The sequence below is a fragment of the Phalaenopsis equestris genome, unplaced genomic scaffold, assembly GCF_001263595.1.
Source record: "Phalaenopsis equestris unplaced genomic scaffold, ASM126359v1 Scaffold000301, whole genome shotgun sequence".
Taxonomy (NCBI): domain Eukaryota; kingdom Viridiplantae; phylum Streptophyta; class Magnoliopsida; order Asparagales; family Orchidaceae; genus Phalaenopsis; species Phalaenopsis equestris.
In genome coordinates this window covers 507580-521906 of record NW_018164743.1, presented here as the reverse complement: position 1 = coordinate 521906, position 14327 = coordinate 507580, and the positions used below count along the sequence as shown (strand labels likewise).

Sequence of the window (14327 nt, the reverse complement as noted above, 5' to 3'; positions counted from 1 at the left end):
ACACAAATATAAGCCCTAATTAAATAAAATTGACAGGATGAAACACTATAATAATTTCTTCTCAATACTGAAGCCAAACCATAGGATAGACTGGGAAGTCACCGGGGTTCGCCTCCGGATCTACGACCTCCCCTAGTTCTTTCTCGTTTGGATTCCTCAACAATGTTCCAGATTCGAGTCTTTCCTATTTCACACCTCTTCGTCCGATCTCGTTGAAAAGTCCTACCCTTTTGACCTATTTGAAGATAATATTCCCTGATTTTTATCGAGAGTTAAGTTAGGTGACTTCGGTTATCTAAGATGTAATTGACTATAGGGTTTTGCCCTTATAGGAAGCTTTCTGAACCCAGCTATAAACCCTATTTAATTCTTCTTATTAAATAGGGGAACTTGTAGGCAAATAAAATGGTTTCACATATCAAATAGATGTCATATATTTCTTAGTTTATTTGATCGAGACTTACCCTCAAGTCTAGTGTTTATCTTTTGGGATAGAATATATATATATAAATTAAAACGTCCTTCCGAAGCGGGCGACGAGACTTCAGTTCCTGTGACCGACAGCTTCTTACGGACAACTTTTGAACAAATCACCTACAAACTTTTAACTTTATCCCCTTTTAGCGCCGACAAATACATAAATTATAAATCTACAATTCGAGAGGTAAGTTATTCTAGATTCAAGACAACATTCACACACCTCCACCCAAATCTATGAAGCCCTGTTTATACCAAACAATAATAACTAACAGATGATTAAATTGCCCTTTTAGTTTTGCACCTGAAACATGCCTTCAAATTATATGTCAAGCTCAATTTGGGTTAAGTGGGACCACTCGACTCTGTGGAGCATGAGGGGGAATTTTAGACTGGCGCTGTAGCTGCCAGTCTAACATCTTCATCCCTATTTCACTGTATAAGGTGAATAAATATAATATTTAATACAATGAACTCTTATTCTTTATCACAGCTAGCGAGAGTCAGAAGTTGCGAGTCCCTCTCTGTATTGTGGTTCTCAATCAATCAAATCAATTATTGGATACTTCATTTCATCTTTTGTCAAGGCATAATTGCCATCCCTCTACTGTTGTCATTTTACCCCTTCTCCTTTATATTACCCCTTCTCCTTTATATTTCCTTCCGACACACTGACACACATCTCTTTCCAAAAAATAAAGAACTAATGGTCCTATGATATTTGTGTTTGTGTGTGCGTGCATTTTGTTTGCTTTGATTTCATAATTATTATTTCTTGTTTTCCCCTTTCTCCTTCATATTTCCTTCCGACACACTGACACATCTCTTCCAAAAAAAAGGAACTAATGGTCTATCCCTATGTTATTTGTGTTTGTGTGTGCGTGCATTTTGTTTGCTTTGATTTCATAATTATTATTTCTTGATTTCTAATTTAGATGTTTTGTTGACTGAAAATGGTTACAGCTTAGACGCGAATCTGTGTTCCGTTTCTTTCCTTTTTGGACATTAATGACAATATGATGAACGATTTTTTTTTTTTAGGTACCTGTGGATCTTGTCATTGATCACTCAGTCCAGGTTGATGTTGCCAGATCAGAAAATGCGGTCCAGGCAAATATGGAACTTGAATTCAGACGCAATAAGGAAAGATTTGCCTTTTTGAAATGGGGATCAAATGCATTCCACAACATGCTAGTTGTTCCACCAGGGTCTGGTATAGTGCACCAGGTAATATGGTTATCGGAGTATGGTTCTAGATAATTTTCTTCCTTCATTTTATGGCTTTTATTTATTAGAAATTTAGGGTAGAATCAAGGAATTAGAATTTGTGCTAGATCACAAGGTTTGATTTACGTCTTGTTCTAATACCTTTTGATACATATATTGTGGGTGAATCTGGAATACCATGTCGAGTTCTAATACCTTTTGTTACAAATTTTATAGGTGAATCTGGAATACCTTGGTCGTGTTGTTTTCAACAATGAAGGCATTCTTTATCCAGATAGTGTGGTTGGAACTGACTCACACACAACTATGATCGATGGGTTAGGTGTCGCTGGCTGGGGAGTTGGTGGAATTGAAGCAGAAGCTGCAATGCTTGGTCAGGTATAGAAGGTTTACTTTTAGCTACAATTGAGCGTCATGGTTTCTCATCTTTTTTTGTGAACATGCTTGTTCCCTTCCAACCTTTATTGTTTATAGTGTATTACTGTTCTTTTACCCATTTTCTTAGAGGTTATCTCAATGTTATCACTCTTTTTGCTTTACTTTGATGTGATGACTCCATCAAGTATTCTGAATGGGATTGTGTATGCTGAAGATGCACATGTTGACCTTTAGTTGTATATCTATGTTCCATGAAATCCTTGGTGATCCTGAGTGCATGTTAGTTTTGATCGGAAAATTTTATAGGGATTACATATATACCACCTAATTCTTATATATTTACATAATCTAGTACCTAAACTTTGTCTAGGACATTTATACCACCCAGATCTTTCATATCACTTCAAAAGTACCACTATTTTAGTGGTATATATGTAAATATTCCTATTTCATATTGCCACTATTAGGGTTGTCAATACGGCTCGTTGTTCATGAACAACTCGTTCGTCTCGTTAAGTAGCTTGAGTTCGATTTGTTTGCCAAGCAAACGAGCTGAACTCACTTTTTTTTTGCACGCGAAATATAAATGACCTGAACACAAACAAAGATTTGTTTGTTCGCGTTGACTAGTTTTGGCTCGATATATATATATTTAAAGCCAAATGGCTGATATATTAAAGAGAAAGGTACAGATAGGTTTGTATGGGTGGGCCTAAACACCCAACCCACACGGTACAACACGCACAAAAAAATGTAAAAGATGGGTACATACAAAAATAAAAAAAAATCCAAAAAACCACCCGGGAGTTGAAAAAGTGTGAGTCATCCTAATCTAGCCTTGCCTCTGGCTCTAGTTCTCGGTAGAGATCCAACTAGCAAATTGGTAAGGTGCTGACCATTACCCGTAGTAACCAAAGTATTATTCATAAGACTTTTGAGTTCTAGTAGATCTCCATTCTTCTTCTTCCTTCTGGAAGTGTAAACCTGCCATTTCTCTTCCGTAGAATCAACCTGATGGGGTAGAGCTGAAGCAGAAAGAATACCAACAGTAGTACCGACAATAGGTTCTAGAATATGTAAAATATGAGTTGCCTCTACACTGGATACTTCTTGATAAAATTTAGTGGGTGGGTGGAAAACCCACTCACAAGGTATACAAGGCACCCCAAAAAGCCAAAAAAATATAAAGTATACCCCAAAAAAAAATATAAAAATATCCCCAAGCAAGGCTCCAAAACAACCATTGAAGTGCTAAAATGACATATGAGGACGTTCGTGAGAGTATCTTGAATGGAGCGAAAATTCTGCAATTTGTCACCGCAATGTCGAATAATTGTGCTGAATATTAGATGTAGATGTGATTTGTAAATAAGAGGGGTGGGGTGTGTTGGGGGTGGGGGGATTAATCCCATTCTCTGAGGGTTTGACCACTCCCCCTCCCTCTGGTTTTAGGGAGGGAGTCCAACAAACACCTTGTAGATGGGTTTTCATTCGAGACAGTCAATGTGCCATCCTGTCTACGCCTGAGTTCAGAATTTCCTTTGTTCTTTTCTTATATGTTTGAACTTGCCAATCCTCAGCCGTTGAACTTCCCATCTTGTCAAAGGCAATATGTTGATCCAATGATTGTTGAATAGGTGCAAATTGTTGCCCATCATTGTCTTGACACTCCAATAATGGAGTGCCCAATTGAGCAGCTACAATGTGTTGATCCATAGCGTGTTGATTGTTTGCAGGTTGTTGCACATTTTGAGCTTGGCACTCCCCCAAGATTAGGGTGGCCACAACATAAGTATACAAAAATTTTGGAGTAATAGAAGTATCATTTCCCTTCAAAATTATAGGGCCTACTTCTTGAGCAGTTTGTAGAGGCTGAAGAGTTGAAAAATTTCCGGTGGGGACAATTGAACCTACAACAACGTTAGGCCGTGGACTAGATGGTAAGGTTTCCACGATGTTATTGGGGTCAGAGATATCCTTGTGATGATCAAGAGTTTCACTAACTTTGAGAAGGAAAGGGTTCTCAACAGATACACATTGGGCGAGGTTAGGGGAGGGGGGATCTCTGAAGGAGCATTGTGTTTTTGTGGTTTTAGATGGGGGTGAGTGGTAACAGTGAGAATTGGAATGACTGAACATACTTTAGTTAGAGCAGTGCATAGGAAAAGACTCAATAACAACGCTTTTCCATTATCCTTGACGTTGTGAGCGTAGCCAAATTTTCTCAGGAGCATTTAAGGTGATGTCTCTTTCAACAAGCACTCTGGCTTCTGAAGGACGGGAAAAATTAAACGTGGAAATGTCCGTTTTGAGTGGCTTACCATAGACTATGGCAATAGAGTATAACACTTCTTGGTTAAAATGATGAAATTTTAGCCTAGGGTGGCGAATCCAGATCGGGATTATTGGGGGTTCTGTATGTGGGTCAAAATTCATAGTCCATTTCAGAAATTTCATCGCTCAGTTATCAATCAAAACTAGATTTCTAGCAAATAAACGTGTGTAATCCACTTCATTGTTAAATTGAATAAGGTTGTGCCGCCCATCTAAAAGCCTAATTTTCCACTCATTGCATAAACTCAAATTTTTTACGAATAAGCTCCAATTTGGGATGACCATAAAGGAATATCCCGACCAAATTCAGGCGACAAGAGGAAACAAACATATTACATTTAACTTCAGTAAAAAAGATGACTAACTCCCATTCTTCCTACCAGTTTTCTTGATGAAATATAATTCGCCACCCTCCGACAGAGCAAATGAAGGCGTGAACATACACGATTTAGGAATACCTGATGCATGGTCACCCGCAAGGGCAGCAGCATAAGATTGGTTCGAAGCCATCACCAGTAGAAGGAGACGTCAAGCAGAGGTGCCACGTAGATCAAGCGAGCGGCTGGGGTCGACGAGTCAATGAAGCAGCTTCGTCACGTCTCCAACCCTCTTCTTCGAGCACGAAGATGCCGACGAAATCCCCTTCTTCGAGGACAAGGCGACGAAACAGCTTTGATGCGGTCTCCGAGGCCGATGCAATCTCGTCCTTAGAGGACGAGACGACGAAACTGCTTCCCTCCGAGCACGACAAGACGACAAAATAGGCTACGATTTGGAACTAGCGTAAAGAATCTAGGGCAACTCAAGACGCGATAGAATCACTCCCAGAGTAAACCCTAGTAGAGCAGACATTTCGATATATATATATATATATATAGCATGACTCGTCTGCTTCGTCGAGGCTCTACTAGGGTTTCTCCTCACGACTAAATCCTAGCGTCTGCTACCTGTATTCCACGCTCGTAGAAGAAGGGGAGTACGCTCCTCTGTTCTGTCGCCTGTTTCGTTGAGTTGCGCCTGTGCTGTAGGGCCGATCGTAATCGTGCTGCGCCTGCTCACTGTTGGGCTGATCGAGCTATGCCTGTGCTGCTCGTGTTTCTGCTGTTTCGATCAATACACGTTTGCTTCTTTCGTCATGCGTCTGTTTTCGCGGGTTCGACGTCCCGACGCGCGTCGTCGCACTGCATCGGATTGGACTGTTTGGTTTCTTTGGCTTTTGTATCTGCGGGCTGAAGGATCGTTGTTACGGCGCTTCCTTCTTCGGTTCATCCCGACAAAGCTTCTTTTGCCCACGTGATGAGTAATCATCTTGCGGAATCTACTATTGTTTTCCTCTCAATCTACAAGAAATGTCGTGATAGTACGAGCGATTGCCATTTTCTTAAGAAGATAAGCAAGAAGAGTGTGAAAACAACATTATTTTTCTCTGATTCAGAAATTTCAACTCTAACTGAGAAATTTAAGTTCGCTTTTATTAAGATATTTCAGTGAGGACACCCACCTATGAAAGTTATCAAAAAGAGTGTTGACGATCTCAAACTTGTAGGCAAGTGAACAGTTGAATATTTGGATGAGAGATATGTGTTGATTCAGTTAACCCTAGCTGATGATTATGTTCGGATTTTCTTTGAAAAAAAATCTCAACATTGCATACAAGTCAATAAAATTACTTAAGTGGTCTCCTGATTTTGATTCAAATCACGAGTCTCCTACAGTTCCGGTGTGGATTAGTTTATCTGGTCTCAAGTTGCATTTCTTTAATCATCAGGTTTTGTATTCTATTGAAGCTATTCTTGGAGATCCTATGAAGCTAGATATGCCCACCTTTAACCTAACCAGGCCTTCTGTGGCCAGAATACTTGTGGAAAAAGATATTACCTTACTTGATATTACTGAAGTCTGGCTGGACACAACTCACAATGGATATTGGCAACCAATTGTAATGGAACATAAACCTTTTTATTGTACCCACTATAAGATGTTTGGACATAAGCTTGATAAATGTCACAAGCTTCATCCAAACTTGAAAGCTAAAGCTCAAACAAACAAAGATGGGTCTTACCCCATTGCTATGGACATATATGCTCAATTTGTGGAGGAAGTTCCCACAAGATAGGATTTGCCTATGGATCCCCCCTTGCCAACCCTGCAGTTCTTGATGAAGAACATCATATACAGGTACATATCCAAATGTGTTTATACCACTCACTGTTATTGAAGAAGACTCGCTTACATGCCAGGACACACGAGAAGGCTCCCGCTCCCCCGATCTGATAAAAGACCAGCTTGTACAACAAGTAGTTGATTCTAATGTTCAACACTTTCACATGTTTGACACACTTTAGACCAATCCACTGACCAAGCGAGTCAATTTTCGGATGAGAAATGACAAGTCTATTCCAGGAGGAAGAAGAATGGGGGCAGACTCGAGCTCAGGAATTTATTGGATGATACATTAGTTACTACTGGCAATGACACTCATCTCACCAATTTATTAGCTGGCTTCTTTACTAGAACTAGAGGCAGAGGCAAGGCAAAATTGGATCACTCTTTAGTTACATGATAATCAGGATTTTGACACTTTTTGGTTTTATTTTCTTTAGGTATTTTATGTATTTTTTCGTATTTTCTCTTTTTGGAACCATTTGCATATGGTGATATCGAGTGGGCAGGTTATATAGTAGGTTTATCGATGACTTTGTCTTCCTTCCCGCTTGACTCTGCTAGGGTTTCGCCTGATGGCAAACCCTAGATACTGTTACGGCGATGTCTTTTCTGTTTCGCGCCGTCTCCCTGCGTCTTGCGAGCTTTCCCGACTCGGGAGTTCTCGGCTTCCTCTACGGTGCGGCTCTCTGTGGCTTCTCGTCTCGCAGGTGCCTCTGCGGCTATCTTCAGGTCTGCGGCTCCCGTCTCGCGAGCAGCCCTTGCGGCTCCTTCCGGTCTTAGCTCTGCGGCTCCTCTGCAGTGCGGCTCCTGGTGTTCTCCCTCTCTGCTTCTTCGGTCTACACTTCCCGTCTCGCTTTGCAGCTCCTCTGCATCGCGCTCCCGATGTTCTCCTTTTCAGCTTCTTTACGCCACTTTTCCTTGTTTTCTTCTTAAGGCCACACCTTTATTTTGGGGATGACTTCAGACAGATCATATGTAGCTGCCCTCACGGGTGTCCACGTCTCAGGTACACTTAAATCGTGCTATTTCTCTCATTCGTTTGAGTGAGAGAAGGACATCAAGAAACCTGGTAGAAAAAATGAGAAGCCTGCCATCTTTTTTAAAGCTGAAGGTATTCAATAGAAGCTGAAGGTATTCAATTTGCTTCCTCCTGTCGTTTAAATTTGGTTGGGAAATTTCTATATGGTTATCCCGAAATGGAGCTTATTCACTAGGAATTTGAACTTATGCACATTGTTGGGGAGTGGAAAATTGGACTATTAGATGAGAGACACATTCTTATTCAAATTAATAATGAAGAAGATTATAGATACTTATTTGCTAGAAAAGATAATCTGGATTGATAATAGAGCAATGAAAATTCTGAAATGGTTTGTGGATTTTGACTCACAGACGAAACCGCCAATCGTTCCGGTTTGGATTGGCCTTCCTGGTCTGAAATTTCATTAGTATTCTCAAAAAGTGTTATATTCGATTGCCTCATCTTATGGTAAGCCACTCAAGACAGATATTCCTACTTTTAATCTTTCCCGTCCATCTGAAGCTAGAGTACTTGTTGAAAGAGACATTACTTTTTTTTGCTTATGAGGAAATTTGGTTGGGCACACAGTATCATGGATATTGACAGAAGGTAGAGATTGAGCTTTTTTTCTTCGTATTGTTCGAACTGTCGTATGTTCGACCACTCCAGTTCTCAATGTCATTATCTACCTCACCACCTCAGACCAAAAAAGCAAAGTGCTTTGCTAGAGACAGTGATTCCAACTCCTGATCAACTCCAATTTATTGACACTATCGATCATCAAAAGGATATACTTGAAGACGTCACTATTCCCTCAGACAATATATCAGCCATTCAGTCTCCACACATTGCTGTTGCTCCCTCACCTTTGGAACCTCCTATCGTGGAGGTGAGGAAGATTCTTCAGACTCTGCTTGCCCTAGAACCTATCACTAATATTACAGGTGAAAATATCTCTGTTGCTTCATTACCGCCTCATCAGGTTCAAAAAGATGTCAATGCTATTCAGACTCAGGGGGATCATGATGTGCAACGTCCTACACCTGTCCGGCTACCTTCAAACCAAGAGTCAATCATCGGATGAGAAATGACAGTTCTACACATCCAGACAGAAGAAGAAGAATGAAGACATACTTGAGCTCAGAAATCTGATGGATGATACTTTAGTTACTTCTGGTAATGATACACACCTTACTAATTTGTTAGCTGACTCTCTTTCAAGAACTAGAGTCAGAGGAAGAACTAAAGTGGGGTGTCCCTAGCACCTATGCGCCTGTTGGTGGATTTTTGGTTTTTTATCTTTATGTATCTTAACTTTTTTAGATTTTTGTGTGTTGTATTGTGTGAGTTGGGTCTTTTTTTAGATCATCTCATACAACTTATATGTACCTTTTCTTCTTTAATATATTAGCCCTTGGTCTTTTTTCAAAATATATATAGGTTTAATTAAACAGGATTTAAGCTATAGAAGTTCAGTTTAGACGGAGAAGAAGAACGTTGCGACATTAAATATGAGTAATTATTTTTTTATTTGTATTAAATTAATGTTTATTTAATAAAGAATTTCTTTAATGCTTTAAACATATATTTTTATAATTATATGCATGCTGTAAACTTAATAATTAAAGGAAATAAAACTAGGAAAAATGATTATTCAATGTCTTTAAATGGAGATAATTAAAGGAAATGAAATATAAATGATTAAGTTAATCAGGATTACCCTCGGATGATACTAGCTGGAGATGCGATGTACCCGTGCACGATAAAAAAGATGGAAATGGTAAATATAACTTTTGGGTGCAAATTTTTAGAGTACCTATAGGTACGTTTTTGAGAAAACCTTCGGGCATGACGACAATCCTGATATGAATTATTAAAGTAGTTAAAATGAGTAAATACTTATATTGAAATAGTAATGGTTAAATAAAGTAAGATTGAAAATTCACAGTTTAATTTGTCAATAAATTATATTTTTCTTAGGACATTCATGCAAAATATTTTAATATTAAGTTAACGCACAATAAAATTATAATTGTTCACTAAATGATGAAAAACTTAGTTTTGAATTTAATTGTTTATTTTAGGAAAAAATATAGATTCATATATTTGACGGGAGGGATTTAATTTACAAAAGGACTACTGCTGATTGGAATTATATTGTGTTATGATTGTAGTTTTCCTTTTGCAATGTTTCTTTCTTTGAAATGTACAGTTGCATTACTTAATCAAAAAGTTTAAAAACTATGCAAGTATGCATCTATGATGTACAAAAGTGAGCCCTATCACCTACAAGTATGGTAGAAAGGTCCTTATCATCATCTACATGCATCAAAATAATGAACCACTAAGGGCACTCTTAGCAAAAAAAAAATGAGTGACTCTATTACGATCAGGTGATCTATGTACAAAAAAACTTGCTTAAAAAAAGTCAGAAAAACAAAATTAGGAGTCACACTTGGTAAGCCTTGCTAATTGTCCCTCCTCATTGTTGCTTGTAAGAACTGGAAGATATTAATATTATCTCCTTCAATGATAATACTTTTGCACTCCAACATCTATGTCTCGCATATAGATTAGAAAGAATAAGTAGCCCTAAGCTCAACCTGGCCAACATCCCAATGTTCCAAGAACTGTCCCATAGCCACAAGTCCATGACCAAGCTTGTCCCAAATAAAGCACCCGTGCCAACAATACCAGAGTGTAGAAGTGCCTTGTCGACGTTCACTTTAATCCAACTGGAAGGGGAGATAAAAAAAGAGGAGAGAAATATTAATATCGTCTGATTGCAGTTCCTGACTTGGTTAATGTTAAACTGTCAGACTCGGCCGTAACAAATTTGATTCCTTCATTAGTAGTGGACAAATTATAGTCTCAAACCCACATAAAATTGTGACCACTCTTACTTCTGGCCTTCAATTAATTGTGTTTAAATCATGTTTTATGCTTTTCCTTTTATTATGTGGGTCACACTTATTGTGCATATTTAGTAGTCATATTCATGTTGGGATATGACTAATGATACTTATGATATAATGAATACAGGTCACGTTTGTTGTAGCATCTAATTTTGGTTTTATTAGTTTACTGGTTAATTTTCTTAATACACAATTTTCTTTTTCTTTGTGACTTATTTTTGTTACGTGTAGCCAATGAGTATGGTGCTTCCTGGAGTTGTGGGGTTTAAGTTATCGGGAAAACTTAGGAACGGTGTGACAGCTACTGACCTGGTCCTCACTGTGACGCAAATGCTTAGGAGGCATGGCGTTGTTGGGAAGTTTGTCGAGTTCTATGGTATTTGCAAAATTCATTCTAATGCATTATTGTTGCATCTATCCAGTTTCTCCATCATTATTCATGTGTTTCAATTACTCTGGCTGTAGGGGAAGGCATGAGTGAGCTCTCACTAGCAGATCGTGCTACTATAGCAAACATGTCACCTGAATATGGTGCTACCATGGGGTTCTTTCCTGTGGATCATGTTACACTGCAATATCTGACGCTAACTGGAAGAAGTGATGAAACTGTTAGTCATTGATACCACCTGCTGCTGCTCCACTGTTTTGCTTATTGTTAATGATTAATAATTCCTTGTCAATTTTAGGTTGCAATGATAGAATCATACTTGCGTGCCAATCAAATGTTTGTTGACCACAGTCAGGTATTTTTCCTTTTGTTTCAGTTGATAGTTTCTGCAGTTCTCATGAGCAAGACTTTATTATTTTATGATTGTTGATCGAATTCCAACCGTAGGCCCAGGTTCAAAGAGTGTATTCATCTTTTTTAGAACTGAATCTGGAAGAAGTAGAGCCGTGCATATCTGGACCTAAAAGGTAGGAATTACAGGATATTCATGGAGCCTCTAGAGAATACGATTTTACCTGAGAAAGGCTTAGATTTAGCCTTATGAAATCTTATTATATCGTGCCTGGAAATCATTTTCTTGACAGGCCGCATGATAGAGTACCCTTGAAGGAAATGAAAGAAGATTGGCAGTCTTGCTTAGATAACAAATTGGGATTTAAGGTGAGCTCATTACATCTTTTTTCTAATTGCATGATAGTGCTGTGCTAATTGTACCAATTTCAGAAAACTGTACATTGCGTAAGTTACAAGGCAATATTGCTTTCAATTATTTTAGTAATCACTTTTGAAAAAGGATTCACATAGCCGACCCCACTTAGTTGGATGAAGGCTTGTTGTTGTTGTTGTTCTTGCAATTGTTGTTTTGAAAGCTGTCTTGCTTAAATTTTCATTTTTTTCTTGTAGATCTAAGATTTAAGGGTTTATGTGGTTACTTTATCCGCTGGGAAAAGATATTTGATATTGTAGTATACACGAGATTATCTAGATTAATTCTTTTGAACTGTTTATGCTGTTCGATAGCCATTAATTTAATATTTTAAACTTTCCTTATATGCATGTGATCATTAGGAAATCAAATGTGAGGAAGGAAAGATCATTTAAGTTTCTGATCACTCAAGAAAAGCAACTACTTTTCAAAATCAGAAGTTTTTTTTTCCCATGAGATATATTAAGCATAATCTAATCAAATTTTACTTTATTGTTTAAACCTGAGTTTATTTATAGTTTATGATCTAGCCTTAGGGATCTCCCTTCGACTATCTTAGAACCTTAGAAATGAGACCCGCATCGTTTTAGAAATCCAACCCACTTTTGTACCTTTTTGGAGTTTCGCGTGTGTGGTATCGGTGTGTGGTATCGACTTCTAGCAGCGACTTCTAGCAGTTAGAAGGGTGAAACCAACATGAGGAAACCCAAAAAGAATTTCTATAAGACCTTTTGAGCCTTAGGGTGGCCTTCTGCACAATTCGCACTCCCGCGCTCACAACAATTCGGAGAATCGGCACGTCTGATCGCCATAATTCACATCGCTTGCACCGTTACCTGTCGAAGACTCGAATAAAATTTTTGAAACAATCGATTGCGGGTCGAAATTTTGTGAAATTTGAATTTTGACGCGTTTTTGACCCGATTGTCGACGACGTCGTCCGAGCGACCCCGGATGACAAAACGGACTGCACCGGCACTCCGGAACGCCGATTTTGCTTAGGAAGGACATCCATTTTGTTACGTCGCCGCGCGTGAATAAATCGCATATGAATTGGTATATATATATATATATTAATTTATATAAGCAAAATATTTCTTTTTCTCTTTAAGCCCTAAATCCCTAAACTCATGCACCCGAGCCCTGCCTCCCTTCCTTCTCCCGTTCGCGTGCTTGACCTTTCCCTTTCTCAGTCTCGAGCGAACCGAGCTCCTCCTCCACGCAAAAGAAAGTTGACTTCTCATTCGTCCTTGCCTTTTCCTTCCTCGGTCTGGAGCCAACCAAGCTCCTCCTCCTCCACGCAAAAGAAAGTTGACTTCTCATTCGTCCTTGCCCGACACTTTCTGCCCGCGGCCTTCCTTCCCGAAGCCGTGCCAGTCTCCCCGAGCTGTGGTTTTCCTTTTCTTGGTAGTTTGACTCTGGGAAGCTTGCTCCCTGATACACTTGAATGACAAATTTTCTCTTCTTCCCGATATTTTTCTCGCTGCCACAGGCTGGCCACTTGATCCTAAGATTTCTGTGAGAGCATTTCCTTGAGGTGAATTCTTGTGTTGCAGTGTTTTACATTGGCATTAAGGAGGTACCTCTTCTTTCCCCCTTTTTCTTCGGTGCCCTGTTTTCCTTTCGGTTTTCCTCTCTGCCGAGCCTTTGAACTTGGCCCTGTTGGATGGTACATCATACTAGTTTACTTGACTGTCATATATTTTTGAGATATTCGCATGTGGGGGATGAAATGTGAGCATGCGTTAGAAATTGGACTTGGATATTTGCTTAAAGTGGTGGATATATGACATGTTTTCTGTTTATCATATCATGTTTTTGTTGGCAGCGATTTGGATAATTGAAGCAGGGTTTTGGAATAATTTATACTCCTCTTGCAAGCATGTTGGGAGGTGTATTATGAAACTTTCTGTTTATCTTTCGTTCGGCATGAGATATTGAGGAATCTATTTGGTCTTTCATGCATGCTAGGGGGTTTCGGTTTTGGCATCTTAAGACTTGCTCTTGCTTAAAATGAATGCTAGAGAGTTCACTTTACTTTTTTTATACATATGTGGGGGTTCGGTTTAGCTCCTGCGGCTTTCCCTTACTTGAAATGCATGTTAGGAGGAAATTTATTTAATCTGGAAAGCTTTGTATCTTGTTTTAAGGGCTTGGTTTAGCTCCTCGTGAGACATCTCTCCCGCTAAAAAATCTGTTGGAATCGTTGTATGCTTGGAATATTTAGACATGCAGGTTGTTCCTTGGCTTTGGATGGCTCGGTTTTACTTACAGGTGGCTGAAACTTTAATTCCTGTTCAAGCCTGAATTTATATCAATGCTTGGGTCCTGTTTTAGCCTTGTTGAGCTCTGTTTTGGTTTTTGGTTCTTGTTGGGCTCGATTTTGGCTTGGTTTGGAGGCTCACTTTGGGCTCTTACTGATTTTGGATTTGTTTAGAAGTGGCTGGAATTTTAATTTCTATTAAAGCCTGAATTAATATCAATGCTTGGGTCTTGTTTTAGCCTTGTTGGGCTCGGTTTTGGCCCTTGCTGGGCTCGGTTTGGCTCTAGTTGGGAGCTCAGTTTGCTTTGTTTGACCCTTACCCGAGAGGTGGTTTGGAGGGGGTTTGTTGGGTTTGGTTCCTACCCGTGAGGACCAATGGGGTTTCTTGAGGT

The 14327-nt window shown here is 39.1% G+C and overlaps 1 protein-coding gene across 1 annotated transcript in view; it reads left to right on the top strand.

Moving 5' to 3' along the window:
• Nucleotides 1-14327, top strand: part of LOC110025544 (aconitate hydratase, cytoplasmic-like) — a gene marked incomplete at its 5' end in the record, with an annotated part of 87173 nt that overhangs the window by 20916 nt on the left and 51930 nt on the right. The window contains 7 exons of the mRNA XM_020726091.1: nt 1519-1704; nt 1921-2082; nt 10750-10894; nt 10984-11126; nt 11205-11261; nt 11354-11433; nt 11551-11626. Of these exons, the coding sequence (XP_020581750.1) occupies nt 1519-1704; nt 1921-2082; nt 10750-10894; nt 10984-11126; nt 11205-11261; nt 11354-11433; nt 11551-11626 (849 nt within the window). The remainder of the gene's footprint in view (nt 1-1518; nt 1705-1920; nt 2083-10749; nt 10895-10983; nt 11127-11204; nt 11262-11353; nt 11434-11550; nt 11627-14327) is intronic.